Source organism: Pinus tabuliformis, chromosome X (genome assembly GCF_031772625.1).
Source record: "Pinus tabuliformis cultivar Carrire ecotype Pingquan chromosome X, CPIR1, whole genome shotgun sequence".
Taxonomy (NCBI): Eukaryota; Viridiplantae; Streptophyta; class Pinopsida; order Pinales; family Pinaceae; genus Pinus; species Pinus tabuliformis.
Window position 1 is genome coordinate 1,665,301,975 of NC_142308.1, and position 22,595 is coordinate 1,665,324,569.

A 22,595-nucleotide genomic window follows, 5' to 3' on the forward strand; every position below is an offset into this window, starting at 1 on the left:
TTGCTCTGATACCATATGTAATAACCTCGATTTTAAAATATACAATTAATTAGATCAATTATGCGATTTACATTCAACACACTTCTATTCAATTAATTAGCATAACCGCAACAAAGTTTTGGGAATGACTCTCCACCCAATCGTAGGCTCAGTTAAGCATAATATTTCTACCACTGGTGTCAGGCCAGGAGTAACTCTAGTTTGACAGAAAACTCAGAAAAACTGATTCGTCTTATTATTCCATAGGTAGGCTATTGTTTTATACATTAGGAGTGATTGTTCAGTTCATCTTCCGATGACTGTTCACATTCCTGATTTATTTATTTTACAAATTCCCCAATCATGAAGATTAGGTGTCAACATTCCCCCCCTTAATCTGAAGGAATGTTGGTGAGTTCAAGCATCATTCTGAATCGTTCAAGCTTTTCCTTTCCAAGTGCTTTGGTGAAGATGTCTGCAATTTGCTCATTTGTGGAACAATGATGGAGATGGATTGTTTTGGCCTCAACATGATGTCAAATCAGATGATATTTAGTATTGATATGCTTTGTTCGATCATGGAACTTTGGATTCTTGGCCAACTTTATTGCAGAGGTGTTTTTTTTTTTGTTCTGAATAAGGCTAATTCTATTATAGTACAAAAAGGTCAAAAATTACATCAGAGTTACAACAAGGCCATGGCCTTGTAAATCCTGCCCAGAAATTGACAGTTTGCCCAGATTTACACCTTCCAAAATTGAACACAGTCAAAATTTGGATTACTATCTTCTGTTGTGTCTTCTACTAAGACTCGAAATAGTGACTCTAAACAGTACGTAACAGGGACATGCTGAGATAGACAAACATGGCGATGATGAGCACCGCTTAAACATGGACTGACTGACATATAGACCCATACTGCCGACACATAGACATACAGACCCATACTGCCGAGAGCGAACTGCTTGGCTTGATCATTCATCGTCTGTGGTGTAGGGCGCTTCCTCAACTCGGCACCCAAATTGCAGAGAGTCGTCAGAATCGGAGAGAGGGACCACCGCGCTGGAAGGGAGACCCTGAACAGGCTCGCTTGGACCCGCAAGAGCTGCTGGAGTAGCTAAGGGGGAGCTTTCCCTAACAGGGCGTTGCAGGTCAATTATAGGCACTGTCCCTTGAACTTGAGGTGGGTTTTCCAGAGTTGCATCTGCCTGATCTCTGAAAATATCACAATGCTCAACAGTTACAGAGACAATAAAAGTAGAATTGGCGAGTGTGCAGGGTATCCGATACCTGACCGTAGGATGCGCCTCATGTCCACAATCAATTATGTGTTCGCTCCCCAGCCCTCTGCCTCGTCCGGCTCTGTTACCATGGAGGTGCTGCTGCTCAGACGTAACTTCGACGGAGGAGGAAGGAGAAATGGGGGCAGGCCTCTGAGTGGTAGCCCGTCCGCGAGAGCCTCCGCGTCTACTGCACATTCTCAGTCTCTCACCCCGCATTGCTGGATAAAGAAGAACCCGCTTGCAGAAACCCGGAGAGGAGGGATTAATTAGGACGGGGGCCGCCGAATTTGGCTCACAACGCCTGGGAATTGCTCTCAAGCTTGTGACAGTCCCTGAATTGGCCACAGAGCATGAATGCCCTTGCTCATTCCCCCGCTCCACCGAGTAATGCGCCAGTGTTGCAGCGGAATGCCAGACGATTGCAGAAGAATGCACAAGTGTAGCAGGAGCTCCCGGTTTATTAATCGCCATCGCACAGTTAGCCAGGAGACGAATTATGGAAGACAAGACCAGCATTAATGCCCTCGTTGATATTCCAGCATGCGAACCTCTCTTACATCCCGCGAGGTACTGCGTGTCACACATGGGCTGACCCCTGCCCATGTGACTCCCCATCTATTCGCCGCTCACCTTAAGCACCCGCATCCGGGAACTTTATTGCAGAGGTGTTATCAATCATGAGTGGAGTTGATTGTACTTGTTTTACCTGCAAATCTTCAAGAATTTTCCTGAGCCACACAATTTCTTTCGTTGCTTCAGCTGCTGCCACGTATTCTGCTTCAGTTGTGGAATCTGCTGGAACTGATTGTTTGCGTGATCTCCAGGAGACAGCTCCTGATCCAAGACTCATAGCATATCCTGAAGTAGATACTCCAGTTTCTTTGTCTCCATCGAAGTCTGAATCAGAGTATCCAATCAAGCTGAAGTCGTCCACCTGTGTATACTTGATTCCAAGGTCTTGAGTTCCCTTCAAGTACCTTAGAACTCTTTTTGCAGCAGACCAATGTCCCTCACAAGGCTTTTGCATGAACCTGGAGAGGATTCCAACAGTAAATGAAATGTCTGGTCTCGTAGTAGTGAGGTAGACGAGACTTCCTACAAGCTGTCTATACTTTGTTGCATCCTCAAATTCCTTTCCTTCAATAGATGTGAGCTTTAAGTTTTGTTCCATTGGAGTAGAAAGAGGATTGCACTCTGTCATGCCAAATCTGTTTAACAAATCTCCAATGTATTTCTTTTGAGAAAGAAATATGGATTTTGGATGTTGGGTTACTTCAATGCCAAGATAGTAATGAACATAGCCCAAATCCGTCATTTCAAAACTTTTCCCCAATTCCTTCTTTATGGATGCAATGTAGTTTTCATTGTTCCCTGTCATTAAAAGATAATCTACATATACCACAAGATACACAACTGTTTTGCCAACTTTCTTGACAAATAAAGTTGCATCATCAAGATCAAAATGATTGAAGTTGAGTTTCAGAAGATGCTCAGTTAGTTTTTCATACCAGGCTCGTGGTGCTTGTTTGAGGCCATACAAGGACTTCACAAGTTTGCATACTTTATGTTCATGTCCTTTCACAGCAAATCCTTCAGGCTGGGACATAAAAACATTCTCTTTTAGATCTCCATTCAAGAATGCAGTTTTTACATCCATTTGATGGACTTTCCAACCGTTCTGAGCAGCTAGTGCAAAGAGTGTCGGGATGGTGGCCCATTTTGCTGTGGGGGCAAAAGTTTCCTCATAATCGACCCCTTCCTTCTGCGCAAAACCTTTTGCCACAAGCCTAGCTTTGTGCTTGTCAAGTGAGCCATCAGCTTTGTACTTGTTCTTGTAGACCCACTTGCAGCCAATTGGTTTGGTTCCAAATGGAGGATCAACCAGCTTCCAAGTGCCATTCTTTATGAGGGCATCATACTCCTTTTGCATCGCTTCTTTCCATTCATCATGAGAAGCAGCTTCTTTGAAGGAAGTTGGTTCAAAATCTGTAGACAAGTTCAATTCACAATCATAAGTAACATCCATATCAACAGGTGAATTAGAGTCATCTACATCACCTCCATCTTGTCGGTTTGAATTTCTGGTTCCTGTTTTTCCAATTTCATCAGGATGAACACTTTCAAGTGTCTTTGTCAGCCACTTTGGGGGACCTTTCTAAGATGGTCCAGGCTGCTCTGTTGATTGAGTTGGGACTGAATCAAGATTGAGTCTCCCAATTCTATCAATTACATCACTTAAAGGATCATCCGTTGTTGGAGTTTCATGCAGGGGAGATTGTTCTTCAGAAGAAGATTCCACATGTTGATCTAGTATAGGAATCCCCCCTTCAAGATGTGGAATCTGATTATCAAACTCTTGAAATGATTTCGTTTTTGTGAATTTATCCAAGCGATCAAGTTGCCGCTCAACAACATTGTCAGATTTGGATGATTCAAGAAAAATGACATCTCTAGATACAACAAACTTTTTATTTACTTCATCATAGAGGCGGTATGCTTTGGAGGTGTTTGAATACCCCAGGAAGATACACTTACGACTTCTAGCACCAAGTTTGTTTCTATGTACCTTTGGTATCAAAGCATAACAGGTGGAACCAAAGATCCTGAGATGTTTTACCGAAAGAACATGCCCATACCACAATTCATAAGGAGTCTTGTTTCTTATAGCATTAGATGGACATCTATTCTTTATATATGCAGCACATAGAACAGCATCAGCCCAAAACATTATCTTTACATTTTTGAAGAAAAGCATGGATCGTACCATATTCAAGATTGTTCTATTCGTTCTTTCAGCTACACCATTCTGTTGGGGATTATAAGGCACAGTTGTTTGATGTTTGATCCCATGTTGGCGAAGATAGTTTTCAAATTCATTTGATGTATATTCTTTTCCATTATCAGTGCGAATAGACCCAATATGAGATTGTGCATCATTTTCAATCCATTTATGAAAATTCTTGAATGTTTGAAAGGCATCAGATTTGTTCTTCAATAAATAAACCCAACACATTCTGGTGTAATCATCAATAAATGTCATGATATATTTATTTCCATTTGCAGAAGGAACAGGCATTGGACCACATAAATCTGAATGAATGAGTTCAAGCTTCCTATGTGCTCTTGAATGTGAATCATGAAAAGACTGTTTGCTATGCTTTCCTAGAATGCAAGCATCACATTGCTTATGTTTCCTAGGAATTGTAGGCAAACCAGCAACACCATTTTTCTTCAATAAGCGGAGACTATCATAGTTTAAATGTCCAAATCTAGCATGCCATAATAAACTTGATGGAAGTGTATCTTCTTCATGATGAAAAATATATGAGAAATGTTGTGCATGAGCAGAGGTTCCTTGCAGTTTGAGAAGCCTTTCTTCTTCTATTCCCCTCATGACAAGTGAGTGGTCAGAAGCTTTTCTTACCTCAAGCTTGCCATCAAACATATGAATGGAGTGACCTTGCTGGCGAATGTGGACCAAGGACAACAAGTTTCTCTTGAGTTGTGGGAGATATAGAACATGATCCAGAAGAAAGTCTGGAAGACTAGGCAGTTTAACCCTGATTGTGCCAAGCCCTGATGGCTTGATTTTTGACTGATCTGCAAAGTATACTGCTCCATCAACATTGTCAGTGAAATCTTCAAGAAAATCTTTCCTATGAGTCATATGACAGGTTGCTCCTGAATCAAGCAACCAATCATTTTTCGAAGAAGCAAGTGAAGCATTAAACAAATCTTCATTTACTCCAATGTTACATTGTGCCTCAATATAGTGAGCGGATTCAGGTACTTTACCTTTGTCTGTATCATCAGTTTTACCTTTCTGCTGGTTTTTTTTCTGCTCAATTTTGTCCCATGGTAGCTTGCATGTAGAAGCATCATGTGATCCATTTCGTTTGCAGCGAATGCAATGCAGATTTGCCTTTTCTCCTTGAGAATGTCTGCCTCCCCTGCCTCTGAAATATCTTCCTCTTCCTCTTCGTCCACCTCTTCCTCTTGTAGAGTCTTGAGCAGGATGCTTTTCTTTATGAACAAGGTACATAGTCTCTTCAAAAGATTCAGGGACTGTCTTCTTTCCAAAGGCTTTCTCTCTTTCAGCAAACTTTTTCACAAGAGAGTCAAAGGTTATATCTTTAAGATTTCCATTTGCTTGTAAAGACTCAAGATAATTGGAGTAAGTAGGATAGAGTGCCTTGAGAAAAGCAATAAGAGGGATATCCAGCTCAACCTTAGTGGATTTGATATCATGCATTATGGATTTTACTTCAGATGCAAGAGCAAGAGGATCATTATTTTTCAGTTCAAGAGTGAAGAGTTTAATCATGAGCTGAACAACTTCAAGTGCAGAATGTGAGTCATAGAGTTCTTTCAGCTTTTGTAAAGCTTCAAAGGCAGTTGAATATGATGAAATATGACGACTTACTTCTTCATTTACAGATGCTGCGATCAATGCATAGGCTTTGCTGTTCTTGTTTTCCCAAATGACAAGCTCTTTATCTGATGTAGGCTGCACTGGGTCTTTGTCTTCTTCTCCGACACACACTCCTTTCCACAACTCATTGAAGATGAGGGTGTGTTTTATCATCCGGGACCATTCAGGATAGTTCTCCTTGCCAGTGAGAACTATTCCTACCATAGAGATGATTGAATGCATTCTGTAAAAAATTACTTCTGCTGCTGATAAAAAAACTTCTGCTGATAAAAAACTTAAGATTATCTGAATACTTAATGATGCAAACTCGGTTTCACCTTATAATTATTACAATGAAGACCCACGTTGAAGAAGCGCCTTCCCACTGGGTAAGGCTGAGAGCCACAATTCTGCAACCAAGCAATCTGTAGATAACAATCCACTGCCGTGTAGAGCGCCCTAAACTCTACGACTTAACCTATAACTAGGTTTTTTTTTTCTCAAAAGATTCTGCCAAATCTAATTCCCATCAATTGGACACTGTAACATGGATTATTAAAATTCATACAGACTAAAATTCATCAGTCACGCCGACAGAGAATAAGGATATCATGTTTCGAAGTCCGAGAGCAGCCCAAAATTCACATATCACAAGGCGATATCATCGAAATTGGAACAGCCATGTCAGGCATATTAACATTGCAGTCGAAAGGATTTAAAGAGTCCACGACTTCAATCACATTCTCATTAACATTGCAGGCATATTAACATTGTCAGGCATATTAATATTGCAGTCGAAAGGATTTAAAGAGTCCACGACTTCAATCACATTCTCATTAACATTGCAGGCATATTAACATTGTCAGGCATATTAATATTGCAGTCGAAAGGATTTAAAGAGTCCACGACTTCAATCACATTCTCATTAATTATCTCCGGGTATGAATGACCCTTCTTCCTCAAGATCTCAATCTGTGGAGATCTCTGTTAATGGGTGAGCCCGCATCGATAGCCACAAAAGCTTGTTGAGTTAAAATATAATTAAATCGAGCGGCCCATTTTCTTGACCCAAGCCGTGCTCCAAAAAAAACGGGAGCGTATACATTCAACAAGCATGAAACATCATAAATCGAACAACGTATAAATTTAGAATACCAGCGTTTCTTCCAAAACAGGAGCAGCATACAAGTTCATAATACCAGCGTTCTTCAAACTTTAGTTTACTCAACGTGCCAGACTTCTTGCATCAATATTTTTCTTTGACGATTGCTCTTGAGCCCACGCAGCAAGACAATATTCCACCGAAAGGTCTTCAGACAATATTCCAGTTCTGAAGCAGTAACTCTCTCAACGCTTTCTGAATTTAGGCAGGAAGAACAGTAGGTAGACTGCGCAGAGGACAGAGAGGATAGAGAGCACAGTAGACAGTGGACAGAGAGCTCAGTAGGCAGACTCCAGAGGGGCAGAGGACAGAGAGCAGTGGGCAGAAGGGAGTTACAACTATTTTGGGAACTTGGCTCTGATACCATGTCAGGCCAGGAGTAACTCCAGTTTGGCAGAAAACTCAGAAAAACTGATTCGTCTGATTATTCCATAGGTAGGCTATTGTTTTATACATTAGGAGTGATTGTTCAGTTCATCTTCCGATGACTGTTCACATTCCTGATTTATTTATTTTACAAATTCCCCAATCATGAAGATTAGGTGTCAACAACTGGCCACCCCGAGCCCTCAATCAACTACTACTGCCAGGGAATCCTTTGTCTCACAACACTTTTCTCCCAAGAGAATGGATGATGGAATGATGTAATGATCTTTTATCTTTTTCACCGTCTATTAAATAGAGCAAGCATTGGAAGAGGAACCGCATGCATACACTTCATGTGTCAACATGCAATTTTTATTTCTTTATTTTAAGTTTAACTTAATTTAGTAATTCTCTTAATATAATTCTTTCTTATTTTATTCCTTTTTACTTTTTGATAAATTTACTTATTTTTATAGTTCTCTTAATTTAACTCTTTCTTATTTTATTGTACTTTTTGTTAACTTTACTTATTTTTGCTATTTTTATAGTTTTTTTATTTATTTATATTTATTTAGAACTCTAGTATTGTTATTTACTATTTTATTTATTTATTATTATTATATTTTCTTCATTATTTAATATTTATTTACTATTATTATGTTTTATTTATTGTTTATCATTTATTTTCTTATATTTTAATATTATATTATATTATTTATTCTTTTTATTATTATTAGGTAACATTATATCTCGGCTTTCGTCTTCAGAAATTGATTCCTCTAGCAAAATACGAACCTCCTCAAGGCTCTGCGCTGCTTCTGTGTCATCCTACGCTAGCTAGCTTAGCTTCTGCGTTGCCTCTCCCAAATCTCTCTTTGCCTCCTCTGTTGAGTATTCCCAGATCAGGAGAAATCTCCAACCGGAACTATCCCTGCCCCTCACTGCAAAAGATCACTTCGAATTCTCTTCTCGGCAACTACTGTGCTTCAGAAAGTCGATTTTCTGATCTTCGCCTGACGTGTCTTCCAAATGCCCATCAAGTCTCTTCTTATAATCCTTCTGTTGAGAACCAACGACCCAGATTAGATCCTAATCAATGGCTTAGATCATTTTGGTTTGATCCTTGTCTTCTTCTAGAAGTTTCACCCACAGTTAGATTAATACCCTTCAATTATTTTAATTTCCTAAGTTTAGACTTAGGCACCCATTAAAAATAATTTAATTATTTTAATAAAACTGATTCCAGGTGGAATTTCCCAAAACGATTTCTGGGTATTATGGAATACATGTGTCCAAGCCTCCCTGCGAATTTTGAAGCTTAGAGCACATCCGTTGCTACCAGAAATAAACACTTCCTCTTAGAGAGGAATGTGCTCTAGTAATGCAACACGCTGAAGCATCACCCTTCTCTGTAACATCTCCCTCTGCATTGTTGATGTCCAACATTGCTGCCCACCAACTACCGAGCAAATGCTGCATCTGTATTGTTGTTGACACTGCCACTGTCAACACTGTATCCATACTGCAACTCCGTCTCAAATTTTGCATCCATGTTGCTGCTGGCCCTGCCATTGCCAACACTGCATCTGCACTACAGCCTTCTCCAATTGCTGCAGCTACTGCATCAACAATGGAAAAGCATCCAAAATTATTGAATTGGTGTTCAGTATGATGCATCTATTGCTGGAGTTTTCACTGCTGCTAGCCTCTGTGCTGTTGCTGGCTTTTCTCTGTGCCAACTGCATTGTTGCCAACTCTAGCTTTGCGTTGCTCAGTCTCTGGCGCTCCTAGCCACTGCAACTGTCACTCCGACACTCCTCTGCATCAACTGGTCCGGTCCATCTTACTACTTATGATCTGGGCTCCTGTAGCAAGGTATTGATCCGAGAGGTGGACTCCTCAAGGATCTTGCCCATCTATAGTTCTTTCGAAATATAGTTCTATATCACCCCACCTTTGGGCGATCATGGCAAACTCCTCCTCCTTGATCTGTGCAGATGCGGCTTTCGGATCATGTTTCTCGTCCTTGTCCTTCTTCTTGAGAGGACACAGCGTAGCGTAGTGACCAAGTTCACCACACCAGAAGCACTTGATCTTCGAAATATCCTTCTTCTTCTTCTGCTGCTCCGACTGCCCCTTAGATGTGAGGGCTACATTTTCATCCTCCTCCTTCGACTTCGTCTCACTGCTGCTACTACTACTGTCAAGTTTTCACTTGACTATGTCTCTCCTCATCTCTTCTTGCTGAAGAGCAGCCCACATTCCTTCCCAGTCTAGCAATTTCTCCCTGCCCAGGGTGCTCTGGACAAATACTTGCCACTCTTCTGAAATTGAATTTAGGGCCAACCTCACCATCTCGGTACGCTGAGGTGTTGACCCCACAACTGCCAACTCGTCTTGGGTTTCCTGAAGCTTTGCAAGGAACTGATGAATGTATTCCCCCTTCTGCATTTGCATGGATCTCATCTTCTGCTCCAAGTACATCTTCCGCTGCTCGGAAGATCCCTGATATAGTGTGGACAAGGTATCCCACATCTCCTTGGCAGTTCCTTTGCTTGAGATGTGACATACTACATGATCCTTCACTCCGTTGAGGGTCATCCACTTGGCCTTTGCCATCTCTCCCTTGTACCTTTTGAGCGGATCTGGATCCACAGGTTCAACTATCACACTGTTGACGTAGATCTTGAGAAAATGTTCATCCAGAAGGCATGGCATCCTTGCCTTCCAGATCACATAGTTGGATGTACCATCCAACCGGTCCTGATCTCGCAATCCACTAGCTGCCATCTTTGCCAATGAAAAAGTCAAATTGCCTCCTCTCTCCTCTGCATAGCACTGGATGGCCTACACACTCCCTGCTGGAGTAGTAGAGCTGCTGCTACCTGCTACTGCTCAACTAATGAGAAATCAGACTTCTTGGTTGGAAGTCCTCTAAGGAAGAGATCCCTCTAGTGTGTCTCCTTCTCTCCCACTAACACTATTCTGCCAGCAACTGCTGCAAAATATCTACATCCCAGCTGAAGATCTTCTTTGCAAGGAAAAGTACGCTGCTCACTTCGGCCTCTGGAAAGCTTCGATCTGGAGATCGAATTTCTCCGTCGACTCAATTAGAGAAATCAAATTCTCCTCAAAAATTCGACCTCCTTGGCCTACAAACTGTGTTGCCTCTGGGGTTTCGAATTGTTGCTTCTGCAGTAATTTCAAACTCCTCTTCCTTTCTGCTTTTGAGCTCTTCTGCTCACGATCTGTGCTGTGAAAAATCAGTGACCCGATTCCTACTGCAGTAATTGATGTTAATTCTTCTAATTGTTAATTCGATTAACCAATTTACTTCTTGTGTGCTACAACAAATATCGAATTAAATACACTGCATCCTACACAAATAAAAATTGCAGAAACTAAATACAACACAAGAGAAATAAACATCACACACATCTACACAGTGATTTTTGGACAAAAGTCCCTGGAAAAACCCAATGTGGGAAAACCGGTGCACCAGCCGAGGGTTTTATTATTAAGCAATAGTTTTCTTAATACAATCTCTGAATGCCTTGCTGGCTATCCAGTGCAGAGAATATCACTGATAGAATAATAATGAGAAGTACCTCACACTATCACATGCAATCTCGATTGATCCAGCCACAGAACAACTTGTCCCTTGCTGCCTCTGCGTAGTCACTGCCTCAGCGTCTAAGGACAGCGTCACTCCCTCTGTTGATTGATTTGCCTCCCAAGAACTTCGATTTCCACCTCCCGGTCTCACACCCCGGCTTCCGACTTAAGAAATCGATTCCTCCAGCAAAATACGGACCTCCTCAAGGCTTTGCGTTGCCTCTGCATCAGCCTACGCTAGCCAGCTTAGCTTTTGCATTGCCTCTGCGTCAGCCTACGCTAGCCAGCTTAGCTTCTGCGCTGCCTCTCCCGGATCTCTCTCTGCCTCCCTTGCTGAGTATTTTCGGATCAGGAGAAATCTCCAACCGGAACTATTCCTGCCCCTCACTGCAAAAGATCACTTCGAATTCTCTTCTCGGCAATTGCTATGCTTCAGAAATTCAATCTTTTGATCTCTGCTCGATGTGTCTTCCAAATGTCCATCAAGCCTCTTCTTATAATCCTTCTGTTGAGAACCAAAGACCCAGATTAGATCCTAGTCAATGGCTCAGATCATTTTGGCTTGATCCTTGTCTTCTTCTAGAAGTTTCACCCACAGTTAGATTAATACCCTTTAATTATTTTAATTTCCCAAGTTTAGACTTAGTTACCTATTAAAAATAATTAATTATTTTAATAAAATTGATTCTGGGTGGAATTTCCCAAAACGATTTCTTGGTATTGTGGAATACATGTGTCTAAGCGTTCCTGCAAATTTTGAGACTTAGAGTACATCCGATGCTACCAGAAATCAGCTCCTCCATCAAGTCATCCTTCTTTTATTGTGTTTGCATTCCAAAATTCATGTCACTGTGATAGCATTGAATCCTTGTCACTGTGGTGCACCAAGACCTCATAATAGTACTGAGATCTCATCATTGTAATAACACCGAGATCTAATCACTGAGACCTCATTACTGTAGTTGTACCGTGACCCTTTCTCTGTGGTGGTATAGAGACCTTCTCACTGTGGTAACATGAAACTGTAGTAACGAAACTGTGAGACCTCCAATCCTTCCTCGCTGTGGTAGCATCAAGTCTGAAGTAGCACTGAACTAAGAGAGCAACGAGTCTGTAATAAAACTGAAATGTGATCACCGAAAACCCCTGTAATTCGAGCTCTGTTATAGTACTGAAACTTCTTATCTGAAATCCGAACTTTCTGAGTTGATGTAAAGCAAGGAACTCAGCTTGGTATATATAGTGGTTTGCCACTTGAAATGAGCCGACATGAGTATATGAAGAGGTGTGTTGCTGTATTTAGGCCGACATGATATTCACTTGATAATTGTTCCTTTGAGGCCGACTTGAAGAGGCTGACTTGAAGACTTTGATGAAGAGGCCGAGTTGATGACTTTGCTGAAGAGGATAACTTAATGGAGGAGTCTTTGACCAAACAATAAATGACCTTGACAACAAACTAAAGCCTACAATGGAGGCTTGACTTATAATTGACCCAAGCATGAAACCCGTGATTTAATAAGTCAATTCAATTTAATAATAAAATTCTTTTCACTTTCTTTTGAAAAATATAATATATTTTGACTTCAAGTACAATTATGAAGACCGAACCTAGTTACATTCTTCAACAGTTACTTCTGATAGCAGTTTTCTGCATTACCTGTAGTAACTTTCCGTTGGTTGGATTGAGGTTGCCTGTTCTCTCAGTTGCTGTTTGTCACAACGGTTGGTCATAGCTGCAGTGTAATAGGTTTCACAAGAAATAATCAATATCCTAATACATTGTTGAGGACAACCTTTGAGATGGATGGCTGCGACAGAAATTGAAGGATGCTAAGTGCTTGTGCATTGTTATTTTGGTTAAATACTGTATGTCGAGGACAATCTTTGAGATGGATGGCTGCGACGGAAAATTGAAGGATGCTAAGTGCTTGTGAATTGTTGTTTTGGTTAAATACTGTATGTCTTTAAATTCAGAACTTATTTGTATATGGATCAGATTCCATGATTAAATAATAGTGTCCTTAGTTTGCTTTGAGGAATGACTAGTTTTTCAGGCACATCAAGGAGAACTGAGACTCTTACTTTTCATATACAACAGACTCTGATTGCATAATTGATACCTTTTATTATGAGATCCAAATATTTTTTTTTGAGTTTTTGCAATGCAAATTAACATCCAGACACTTGCTAAGTTATCTACTTTTAGGAGAAAATGCAAAACCTTAACATTTAATTACTTTGGTCTCATCATTCTACTAGAGTAATGACTTTGGGTTTTAGTTCATGCCACTGTAGGAATAATGTGATATGTGAACTGTTTCATCATGTGGTGCTCACTGTAACTCACACTTGATAAGCACATGTTTCATCATTTTACTACCCTCATGTGACAAAAAGTTCTCGATGCATGTATTGTGCAGGTCGGTAGTTATGGTTCCCGATCCCAACTTGGACAGCAGTTTATGTCAAGGAGCAGATCAGGTTCTCAGCTCATTAGTGGATTTTAACCCAGGTGATTGGGGTTTACCCCCATATGCAGAGAAATAAGAGATGTTGACGTTGGCAGATGGTGTTTTAATTTGTGGGGAAGGATGATGTTAAAAGGTAAGTTCAGTGACACACAACTACTTGCAAGTCAGCCAAGCTGGGCATACCTAGCATCTCTGTCAGATAACATATTATATTCTTAAGAAAATTGTTATGGCCTCTGACATATTGGGCATTTTACCTGAAGTTAACCACCTGATTTGCGTCTAAATTTTGGAGAAAAGAATTTAGAATTTAATTTATATCTAAAATATTTGGGAATTTGTAATCTCGGTATCTATGTTTATAATCCTTTGTAGTCTAGTTAGGTTGCTGAAGCTTTCTTAAAATTACATATTTGCTAGGTTTTTTTATTGATAATTATATGGGCAATGTGACAGCTGTTAACCACTGAACAATGTACTCTTTTCCAGGCTAAATAGTAAAAAATGCACAAATAATTTGATATGAATTTGCATGTTGGCGGGATTTGATATAAAAAGGCCGTTATTGAATTTTATTTTTAAAGAAGTATCACCTTCCTCAATGCGCTTCAAATATTTATACTCTTGTTGGTTACTATATATAAGGTTGTTACATGGAGGGGAATTTTCTTTTTAAAGTGGCATCACCTTCCGCAATGTGTACTCTTGTTCGTTACAATATATAAGGCTGTTGCATGGAGGGCTGCTTTCAGATTTCCCTATTGAGAGGTTGTTGCATGGAGGGGTGCTTTCAGATTTCCCTATTGAAAAATGAAGAGAGAACTTTTATTCTGCAAACATTGCTGTGGATGTCCATGGCATATATGTTTATTTCCTTAGATCTATGAAGCCAATTAACTCTGCTGGAGAAAATCTGATCTTACAATGTAATGGGACATTTCTTTCTCACCCTCTTTTTAAGGCTTTTGTAACACGGCAACGTTGCAAATAGATCAATTGTTATGAACATAAATTATGTAAAAATAGATAAAAAATAGATATTAAATAATAATTATAATAATATAAATATAATAATAAATAATAAGTAAATTAACTAATGGTCAGCTAGTTAATAATGAAAAAGCATGTCTTAGAGACATGCTTGTTCGTGAACTTCCCTGGCTATATATACAGGGCCCTCATTCTCATTTGTAATAATCCTACATCAATTCTTTTATACAATAAACAAATTCTCATTTGTAATCATCCTACATCAATTCTTTTATACAATAAACAATTTATTATTACTACCCTACAATGGATGTCTTAGTCTTCGAAATATTTTAAATATTTACATTGCGGATACAACTTTTCGTCCTTTCATTGGTATCAGAGCCACGTCTGATCCGACTGTTGCTCATCAACCTTGCGTCAGCCTTGTTATTGTGGAACTAAAAGCGTTTTGCTATTAAATTTTTGGAGTTTCTCCATCCGTTGATTTCGTCAAAGGCCCTTGGCTATCTTAAAAAAAAAGGAAAAAAAAAAGTATATATATATATATAAAGAAATATTAAAAAAAATCAAGAAAGAAAGAAAAAAAGAACTTAAATAAAAAAGGTTATTACAAAAAAAAAGAGAGATTATATATAACAAAAAAAACATAAAATATATTATATTAAAAAATTAAAAATAAAATAAAATAAAAACCAAAGCATCGTACGTAGTCATCTGAAACATAGGCAACCGCTTTCTTCCCCATTGTCGTCGCTCAACAACTCCATTGCCACCATCATACCGTGTGCTTCATACCCTACCACCGTTCGAATTTACCTCTTACGATCACCGCCTCGCTGTTAAAAAACAATGTCTCCTTTAACCGACTGCGCAAGTCTTTCCCTGGTCCCGCTTTCCTTGCCACCTCGTCCCCTGACCATTTCTATAATCGTCCCTGCCTCATACATCATTCGCAGTCCACAACCTACTGCTGCTGCCAAGGAATTCTTACGCCCTCTTCTCTGCCTTTCAACCCACATCCTCTTGTTCCCTCATCTCTGTCCATCTGTGTCTTTCGCCACACCCGTTGCGTCTTCTGCTTGTCACGTATAGCCTGTCCACCGTCATTATTTCGCCATACCTCGCCGAGTGTTTTGACTATGCTCCCTGTCACGATTCCGTTGACCACCGTATTTCTTCGCCGTTTTCTCATGGGCATCCAAAAGTCATATCGTTTTATACATATGACTTCATGAAAATTCACCACAATATAGTTGATAAATAAATAAAAGTATATTATATAATTACAATATATATATATATATATATATATATATATATATATTATCATTAAAAAAAAAGGGAATTATATTATGAAAACTAAGTTCACTTGATAAATGCAAAAGGAGTCTAATTCGAGATTGAAGGAGTGAAAATTTCCAAAAACTTCACGTAATTATGTTTCAATGCCCTTTAGAATTAAAGGGTCTATTGCGGGAAAATATTTCTCTATTGTTATCTCCCCTACCGAAGATAAAAATTATATAACGCATGAAATCACAAACCAGTTAGTGATTCTAGAGTCAAATATAATCGAAAAATTAGACTGTTTTGACAACAAAAAATATGACATACCCAATTTATAGTTAAACATTTAAGATTATACTTTTATTTCATAATTCTCAGTTCAAACACTATGGAGCAGTCAATGTGACATTATTCTGGATTTGCCATGGATGGAAACCCTAGGTTCCTTTATCTTGAATACGAAAAATATGTTTTTAACATTTTCCTACAGGAACAAGGAAATAACACTCCAAGATGTTATGCTGAAACTAAATTCAGTAACACCAGAAGACATACAAGATATTTCAAATAACTTGAAGGTAAAAAAGTACTACAAAATTTGCAAAAAGAAATAGACAAGATCACCACTGACAAAATGGAGAAGTTTCTCGACTTAAAGGCCATAGTGAAAAATTATTGACACAAATTAAAAAGCTTAAGGTCAAAAAATCATTAGAAAACAAGGTACACCAACTTGTCGAGAAGGAAGCATCAAATGTAGAAATTTTGGTTGACAAAAAAACAACAAATACTGATCCTGTCAATATCACAACTCTAGAAAAGGACAAGCTAGTTGAAGTAAAGATGTGCTCAGAAATTGCAGTTCCAACAACAAAAGATTCAAGTGAAGATCCATAAATTAACCATGCAACTTCCATAGCTAAAGGAAATCAGGTACTCCAAATAAAGCAAGAAAACGACACAAACAAGATAAGGGAAAATCAAATCACTAGAATTCCTTATCGACATTCGAATCACGAGAGTAGACAACTCAATCAAGTTACGTATTTAAAACAAAAACAATAACCTGATGTTCCAAAGAATACCAATGTCAGTGCAATCCATTCATGTGATAACAATTCATCACAAGTTTCCAGTCACTGCAAGATTCGACAAAAGACTAATTTAGGATGGTTTGGTTGCTTTTTAGTGCGACAATTTTGTTTCACTTAGAGGATCATATCAACTTGTATCAACAAAGATGATTGTTTCAAGATGAGAATACATTCGTAAGTAGAAAAAGAGATCAAGTAGAAGACATTCGTAATAGAAAAAAGAGATCAAGTTCTTTCATCAACAAGCTTTGAGGACAAACATTTTTGAAGGGGAAGACAATGTTATGAACATAAATTATGTAAAAATAGATAATAAATAGATAATAAATAATAATATAAATAATATAAATATAATAATAAATAATAAGTAAATTAACTAATAGTTAGTTATTTAATAATGAAAAGACATGTCTTAGATACATACCTGTTCGTGAAATGGTACTTACCTGGCTATATATACAAGACCCTCATTCTCATTTATAATCATCATATATCAATATTTTATACAATAAACAATTTACTGTTACTATCCTACAATGGATGTCTTAGTCTTCGAAGTATTTTAAATATTTCTGCCATGTATACGACTTTTGGTCGTTACATCAATGTTTGGAAGAAACAAAATTCTCTATCAAAGCATGATACTTTCATTCAGTGAACATATTGCATAGCACCTTTATTTGTCGCATATTGAAAAATACCTATAATTCCTTTTCCATATCCAAAAATTTAGAGGTTGAACCCCCTCCCAATACACTTTTCCAATTAAAATACCACCCTATTTTATCTAGATATTCTAGGTATTCATTTTTTTTCTATTCTTTTCATGGCCCTTTTATTATACCTCTAGTTTGTTGGTGGCAACATATTATTCACTTTTCACTTATTATTATTCACCATGCTGCCTTATTTCTCTTCTTCAAAAGCCATCATGATTCTGTTTACTCAAGCCACATTTAGATTGGATCAAGTTTCCTCTTTCCTGTGTTTTAAAATCCCTATATCCATATCCATAAGTAAACTAAGATACACCCCTCAATTCTGATATCCATAGCTATATTAAAATACTCCTCACTCCCTTATTACCAAGTAATATATTACTCAAATTTAGAGTAACTTGAAAAGCATTCATGAATGAACATGGTAAGGTATTGCCTACCTAGTACACGTGAGCAAGCAAAATATAGGAACTAGTAAAGTGATTGTGCTGGATAAAATAGTATAATAAAACAACAATGTACCTAACACAACTCAATTACATCATCAAGGAATCACCAGGTCATTCCCCTTGAAAACACTGTCAGAACTTTATATATATATAAGCAACCAAAACGATCTAATATGACGCATGAAGAAGAGAAATAAATGCAACATGATATATCAAAATTACGAGACCAAGTGCAACAAATTTTTCTCTCACAAAGAGTAACCAAAAATGAATTGGAAGCGATGATGAATGTTAAGATGGATGGTTTGAAAGTCAACATGGATGGTTTATATTCAAAACTAAAAAGAGAGATGGAAGGCTTGAAGGATGGTTTAAAAGTAGAAATGGAAGGTTTGACAAAGTTGCTAAAAGAAATGTTTCCTAATGATGAAAAGGTATTCCATGAAACTCATGATAAGAATAAAAAAATGTGAATTATGATTTTAGAGACTTTAACATTGGGTTGAAGACTAACCACATTCCAAAGATCAATATGAGAAAGATTGATGGCAAGGATCCAATAGCATGGATACTACAAATGGAACAATTCTTTGATCTACATGATGTGACACATACACAAAAGGTACACATTGCATCTTTATATTTAGAATAAAATAATTTTGTGTGGTATCTCTTACCATTCAAGCTAGCAGGGGTAACTGCTAAGACAAGGGAAACAATAGAGACTTAGCCCACTGTCACCTCAGCTAAGGCTCCCTACTCTTTACGAACTTTCATCGATGGGAGGAGACTTGGTATGAGGACTCACTCATAAAAAATATATCAATGTAATGGATCAGAAGTGATTCTAATCACCATTTCCAAGGAGAAACTCAAAATTAGGGCTTTCTTGCTTTGTAAGCAAGGTGTAGGGTTTTTCTAGGAAAGGTTGATGAGGATTTGAGGGTTAGGTTTAGGGAGTATGCCATGCAATGGAGCTTCCTATTCCTCAAAACCCTTATGGAACTTGGATTCCTAAGTGATCCTTGAAAAGTTAGCTTTGATAGAAAACAAGGCCACACTAGACCAAATGGACCCCAAGTTAGGTCGAGGGGGGAGGGTTTAACAACCAATGATGAGCTTGACCTAATCAGGGAAGAGAAGGGGATCAAAGAAAAAATTTCAATGAAAGGTGGCACAATGATCCCTATGAGGTAACTAGCTTAAGGAAAATTAAGGGCAAGAATTGGTCTTTGATCTAGGGCTTGCGATATCTCAAGACCCCACCATTGGAATCTCATGAAATTTGGAGGGATTCTTGAGGACACACCAAAGCAATTGTAGACAAAAAATCAAAGGATTTGGATGGCTAGATTGTGAGATATTTGATGCTCTAGGTGACCTATGGGGCTAAACCTAGAAAGACGAGGAGAAGGTGAAGAAAAAAAAGTTTTAGGGTGATCACCTATGGTAGACTAGTGCCTAATCCTTTGGGGAGATTGAAGTAAAGAATGATTATGAATTCAGATTTGATTTTCTTGGTCAAGGAGGCCTTAAAGGCAACTTCACTTAGCACTAGGGCAAATGAGAGCAACTTCAAAGACTTTATACTTCACTTCGAAAAATAGATGGCCTATCAAGATAAATTTCAACCATGAAATATCCATAGGAACATTCACTCATCATACATGGCCCAGACATGAAGCATCACTATCTAGAAACAAAATTTCCACAACTTCGCAATAATAGATACAACAAATTAGCCCCAGAATAGTGAAATCCCAGCAACAATGTATGTGACAAAATTAAAGAAAAGAATAGCATTAAAATTGCACTTACATGTATTAGAGTGTATCCAACCATAAAAAAAAATTCCAAACAAGAAGCTCTAAGACAAGAGAAAATGATCCAAACGTCAAAATTCATTCCAAGCTCCAAAATTTCGTCCCCCAAGAAGAATAGCGAAGTTCTCTAAAGATATATAAGTCCAACCAAATGATGATGCTAAAATGAATTCACATCACTTATATTTATACTTATTTAATGCATTTGATTTAGCTAATTAGGCCTACATTATCCCCTACAATAAAATAATGTGTAAAATAACTAACTTTTGGTGACAAGCCCACCAAAATAACTCATAAACAAAAGAATAAGCCTCTCAAGAGGATGAATAATGAACAATGCATGTCGTTGGGCCTTGGAGAAGCCCTAATGGAATCCATATGTGCCATAATGTGTAGTTGAACTCCCAAAAGCAGTGGACAAGGGGTTCGCCCCTTGTAATAACCTGTGGTGCTCCAAATGACATGTGGGGGCACACAAGTGTCCTCATGGGTCTCCCAACAAATTGAAGATGCTTGTAGATTGCTTACAAGGGCTAGGATGATGGTGTAGGTGATGCCACATCATCTTGCAAGTTTTGGATCATTTGCTAATTGTATGGTGCAACTCTGGGGCCAATTGGGCATGATGGATTAGGTGCACCTTCCTCGTCCAATAAGTGAACCACAAGCGATATCTAAATGTCTATGGGGATCCATGGAGTGTTGTCTACTTTTGTGGAGGCCCATGGTTGTCTACATACATGTGCCAATGTATAACCATGTATAACAAGTAAGCACTTCATAATGGCATGCTCTTCCATAGTGGGCTTTGGCATGTGCTAATGTCTCCCAACTCCAAATAGGGTTAACCAAGCATCCTATTAGGGGGTTCCTACCTCTTAAGGGGGTGTATGTCCATGGTACATCCTTCAAATGGTGGTGGCATGTGGCATAATTATGAAATGGAGCAGGGAATGAAAGGGGGCAACTTGGATCACATGCCATGGTACAAGGGTAGTTAATAAAAGGGAAGCCCACACTTGGGTAAATAATGGGTAGGAGGGAGCAATCGTGGTGCATGAGTTACGTCGACCTTGATTTTTCCACCCTTCTTCATATGCCTTTTTCCTTTTTATGATTTTCTTTGGTTAACCACTCGGGGCTCTAGGTAATGAGAGCATGATGCATAAAGTATAACAGTGGATACCCCCTTATAAGGTGGGGCAGTTCATCACCCACCGGGAGTTGGGACAATCATGGGTTCTTGAATGATAAAGAAAGCTCATTAAGGGCCATGTGGGAACTAGGGTGATGGCCATGGAATGGGGTAGAGCTCATGTCATGGCTTTTTCCCACGTGCTAAATGCTTTTGTCCTGACCATCTTTTGCATTTTGTGGTACAATTTCCTGTTGAATGTGGCCAATTATGATTTTTATTTTTCTTTTAGCCACATCAACCTATAGGCATCATTCCAGGCTCGATTGAAGATGTGGGCAAGAGGAGGGTGTGGCTTACCCTATGTGGACCAAGCGGAGGAATGTAGACCCAAGTGGGAGGAGAGATGATTAGGGGTGTAATGAGTGGAAGGGGAGTAATATATGTGAATCAGGGAGCGGGACCACAACCAAAATTAGGGTTTACCATGTAGTACCATCCCTAAAACCAATAGGTCAGTAAAGGGATCCCATTGGACTAGGTGCAAGGTTAAAATACCAAAAGAGACCTAGGGGACAAGAGCACAGACCTAGACCACTCTTTCTACTGAATTCCCCCATTAATCCATGCCCAAAGTTTTCATGATAAATAAACTAGATTACTCAATTAGCAAATAACAAGGCATACCTTTAGGTTTGGGGGGCCTACCCTCAAACATACGATCATGACAGATGGGTGAGGAACCACATGGTTGGCTCAAGTGGCAGAGAAATGACACATTGAGCTAGTTGGTGGTTGCAAGGGGCTATCGGCTGAGGACCATCATGGAGAAATTTTTTCTCTTAGGGATATCACCCACAAAATGGTGGATAAAAGTATCGATGGTTTTATTATTGTAAATCAATTGTCACCTGGATAAATTTTACGGAGGAATTGGTAGCACATTATGAGGATACAAAGAGTAATACCTTCTTTAGCCAAATGATAAATCTCAAACAAAAGAGTTCAATGGTGGAGCACATTGAGGAATTCCAAAGATTGAATATTAGGGTAAATGATATTCCAGGGAGCATAAGATTGATGTCTTCATAGGGAATTTAAAAGATAACATCCAACATGATGTTCGCTTTTGGGAACCTAATTCATTGGAGAAGACATTCAAGGTGGCAAGAAAATTTGAAAGCTAAATTATGGCAACAAGGTAGTCTATCACTCACATCTATAAAGATGGAAGTGTTGTTGTTCCTAGCCTCCCACAACCTACAAGGTTGACACCACAACAACTGGAGGAAAAAAGAGAAAAAGGGTTTTGTTATAATTGTGATAGCAAATCCACTAAGGGTCATAAGTGTGCTGAGAAGAAATTATTTTACATAGATTGTGAAGAGGAGGAAAAAAATGAACAAGAAACATCAAAAGAAGAGGATATATACTAAGAACCAACTTCAAAGAAAAAAGAAATGAAAATCCGAGCATATCTTGTAATGCATTGGAAAGAATTACCACTTCTCAAACTCTCAAGATAGAAGGATATACCAAGAAAAAAAATGAAATATTGTTGATCAATTTTGGTAGTACCCATAATTTTATACAGTGTAAGATAACTAAGGAATTAAATTTCTTTATTTGTCTAGCACTAGAGTGTCAAGTAATGGCTGCAAATCGAGGAAATTTAAATTTCTCAGGGAAGTGCCATAGTATCAATCTAACCATGGAGGAATATGTATTAAATAGTCCAATGTTTTCCATTCTAATGGGTAGCATTGTTGTTGTATTAGGAGTCTAATGGTTACAATCTCTGG

At 38.6% G+C, this 22,595-nt stretch overlaps 1 protein-coding gene across 2 annotated transcripts in view; it reads left to right on the top strand.

Annotated features, from left to right (window-relative positions):
- The window catches only part of LOC149146394 ((DL)-glycerol-3-phosphatase 2-like), a 37,411-nt gene extending 23,777 nt beyond the window's left edge, over positions 1–13,634 (top strand). For both annotated transcript variants that reach the window (XM_089448993.1, XM_089448994.1), the window contains exon 7: positions 13,240–13,634. In XM_089448993.1, coding sequence (XP_089305119.1) covers positions 13,240–13,366 — 127 coding nt within the window. In that variant the 3' untranslated portion in view covers positions 13,367–13,634. The remainder of the gene's footprint in view (positions 1–13,239) is intronic.
- Positions 13,635–22,595: the final 8,961 nt, after the last annotated feature.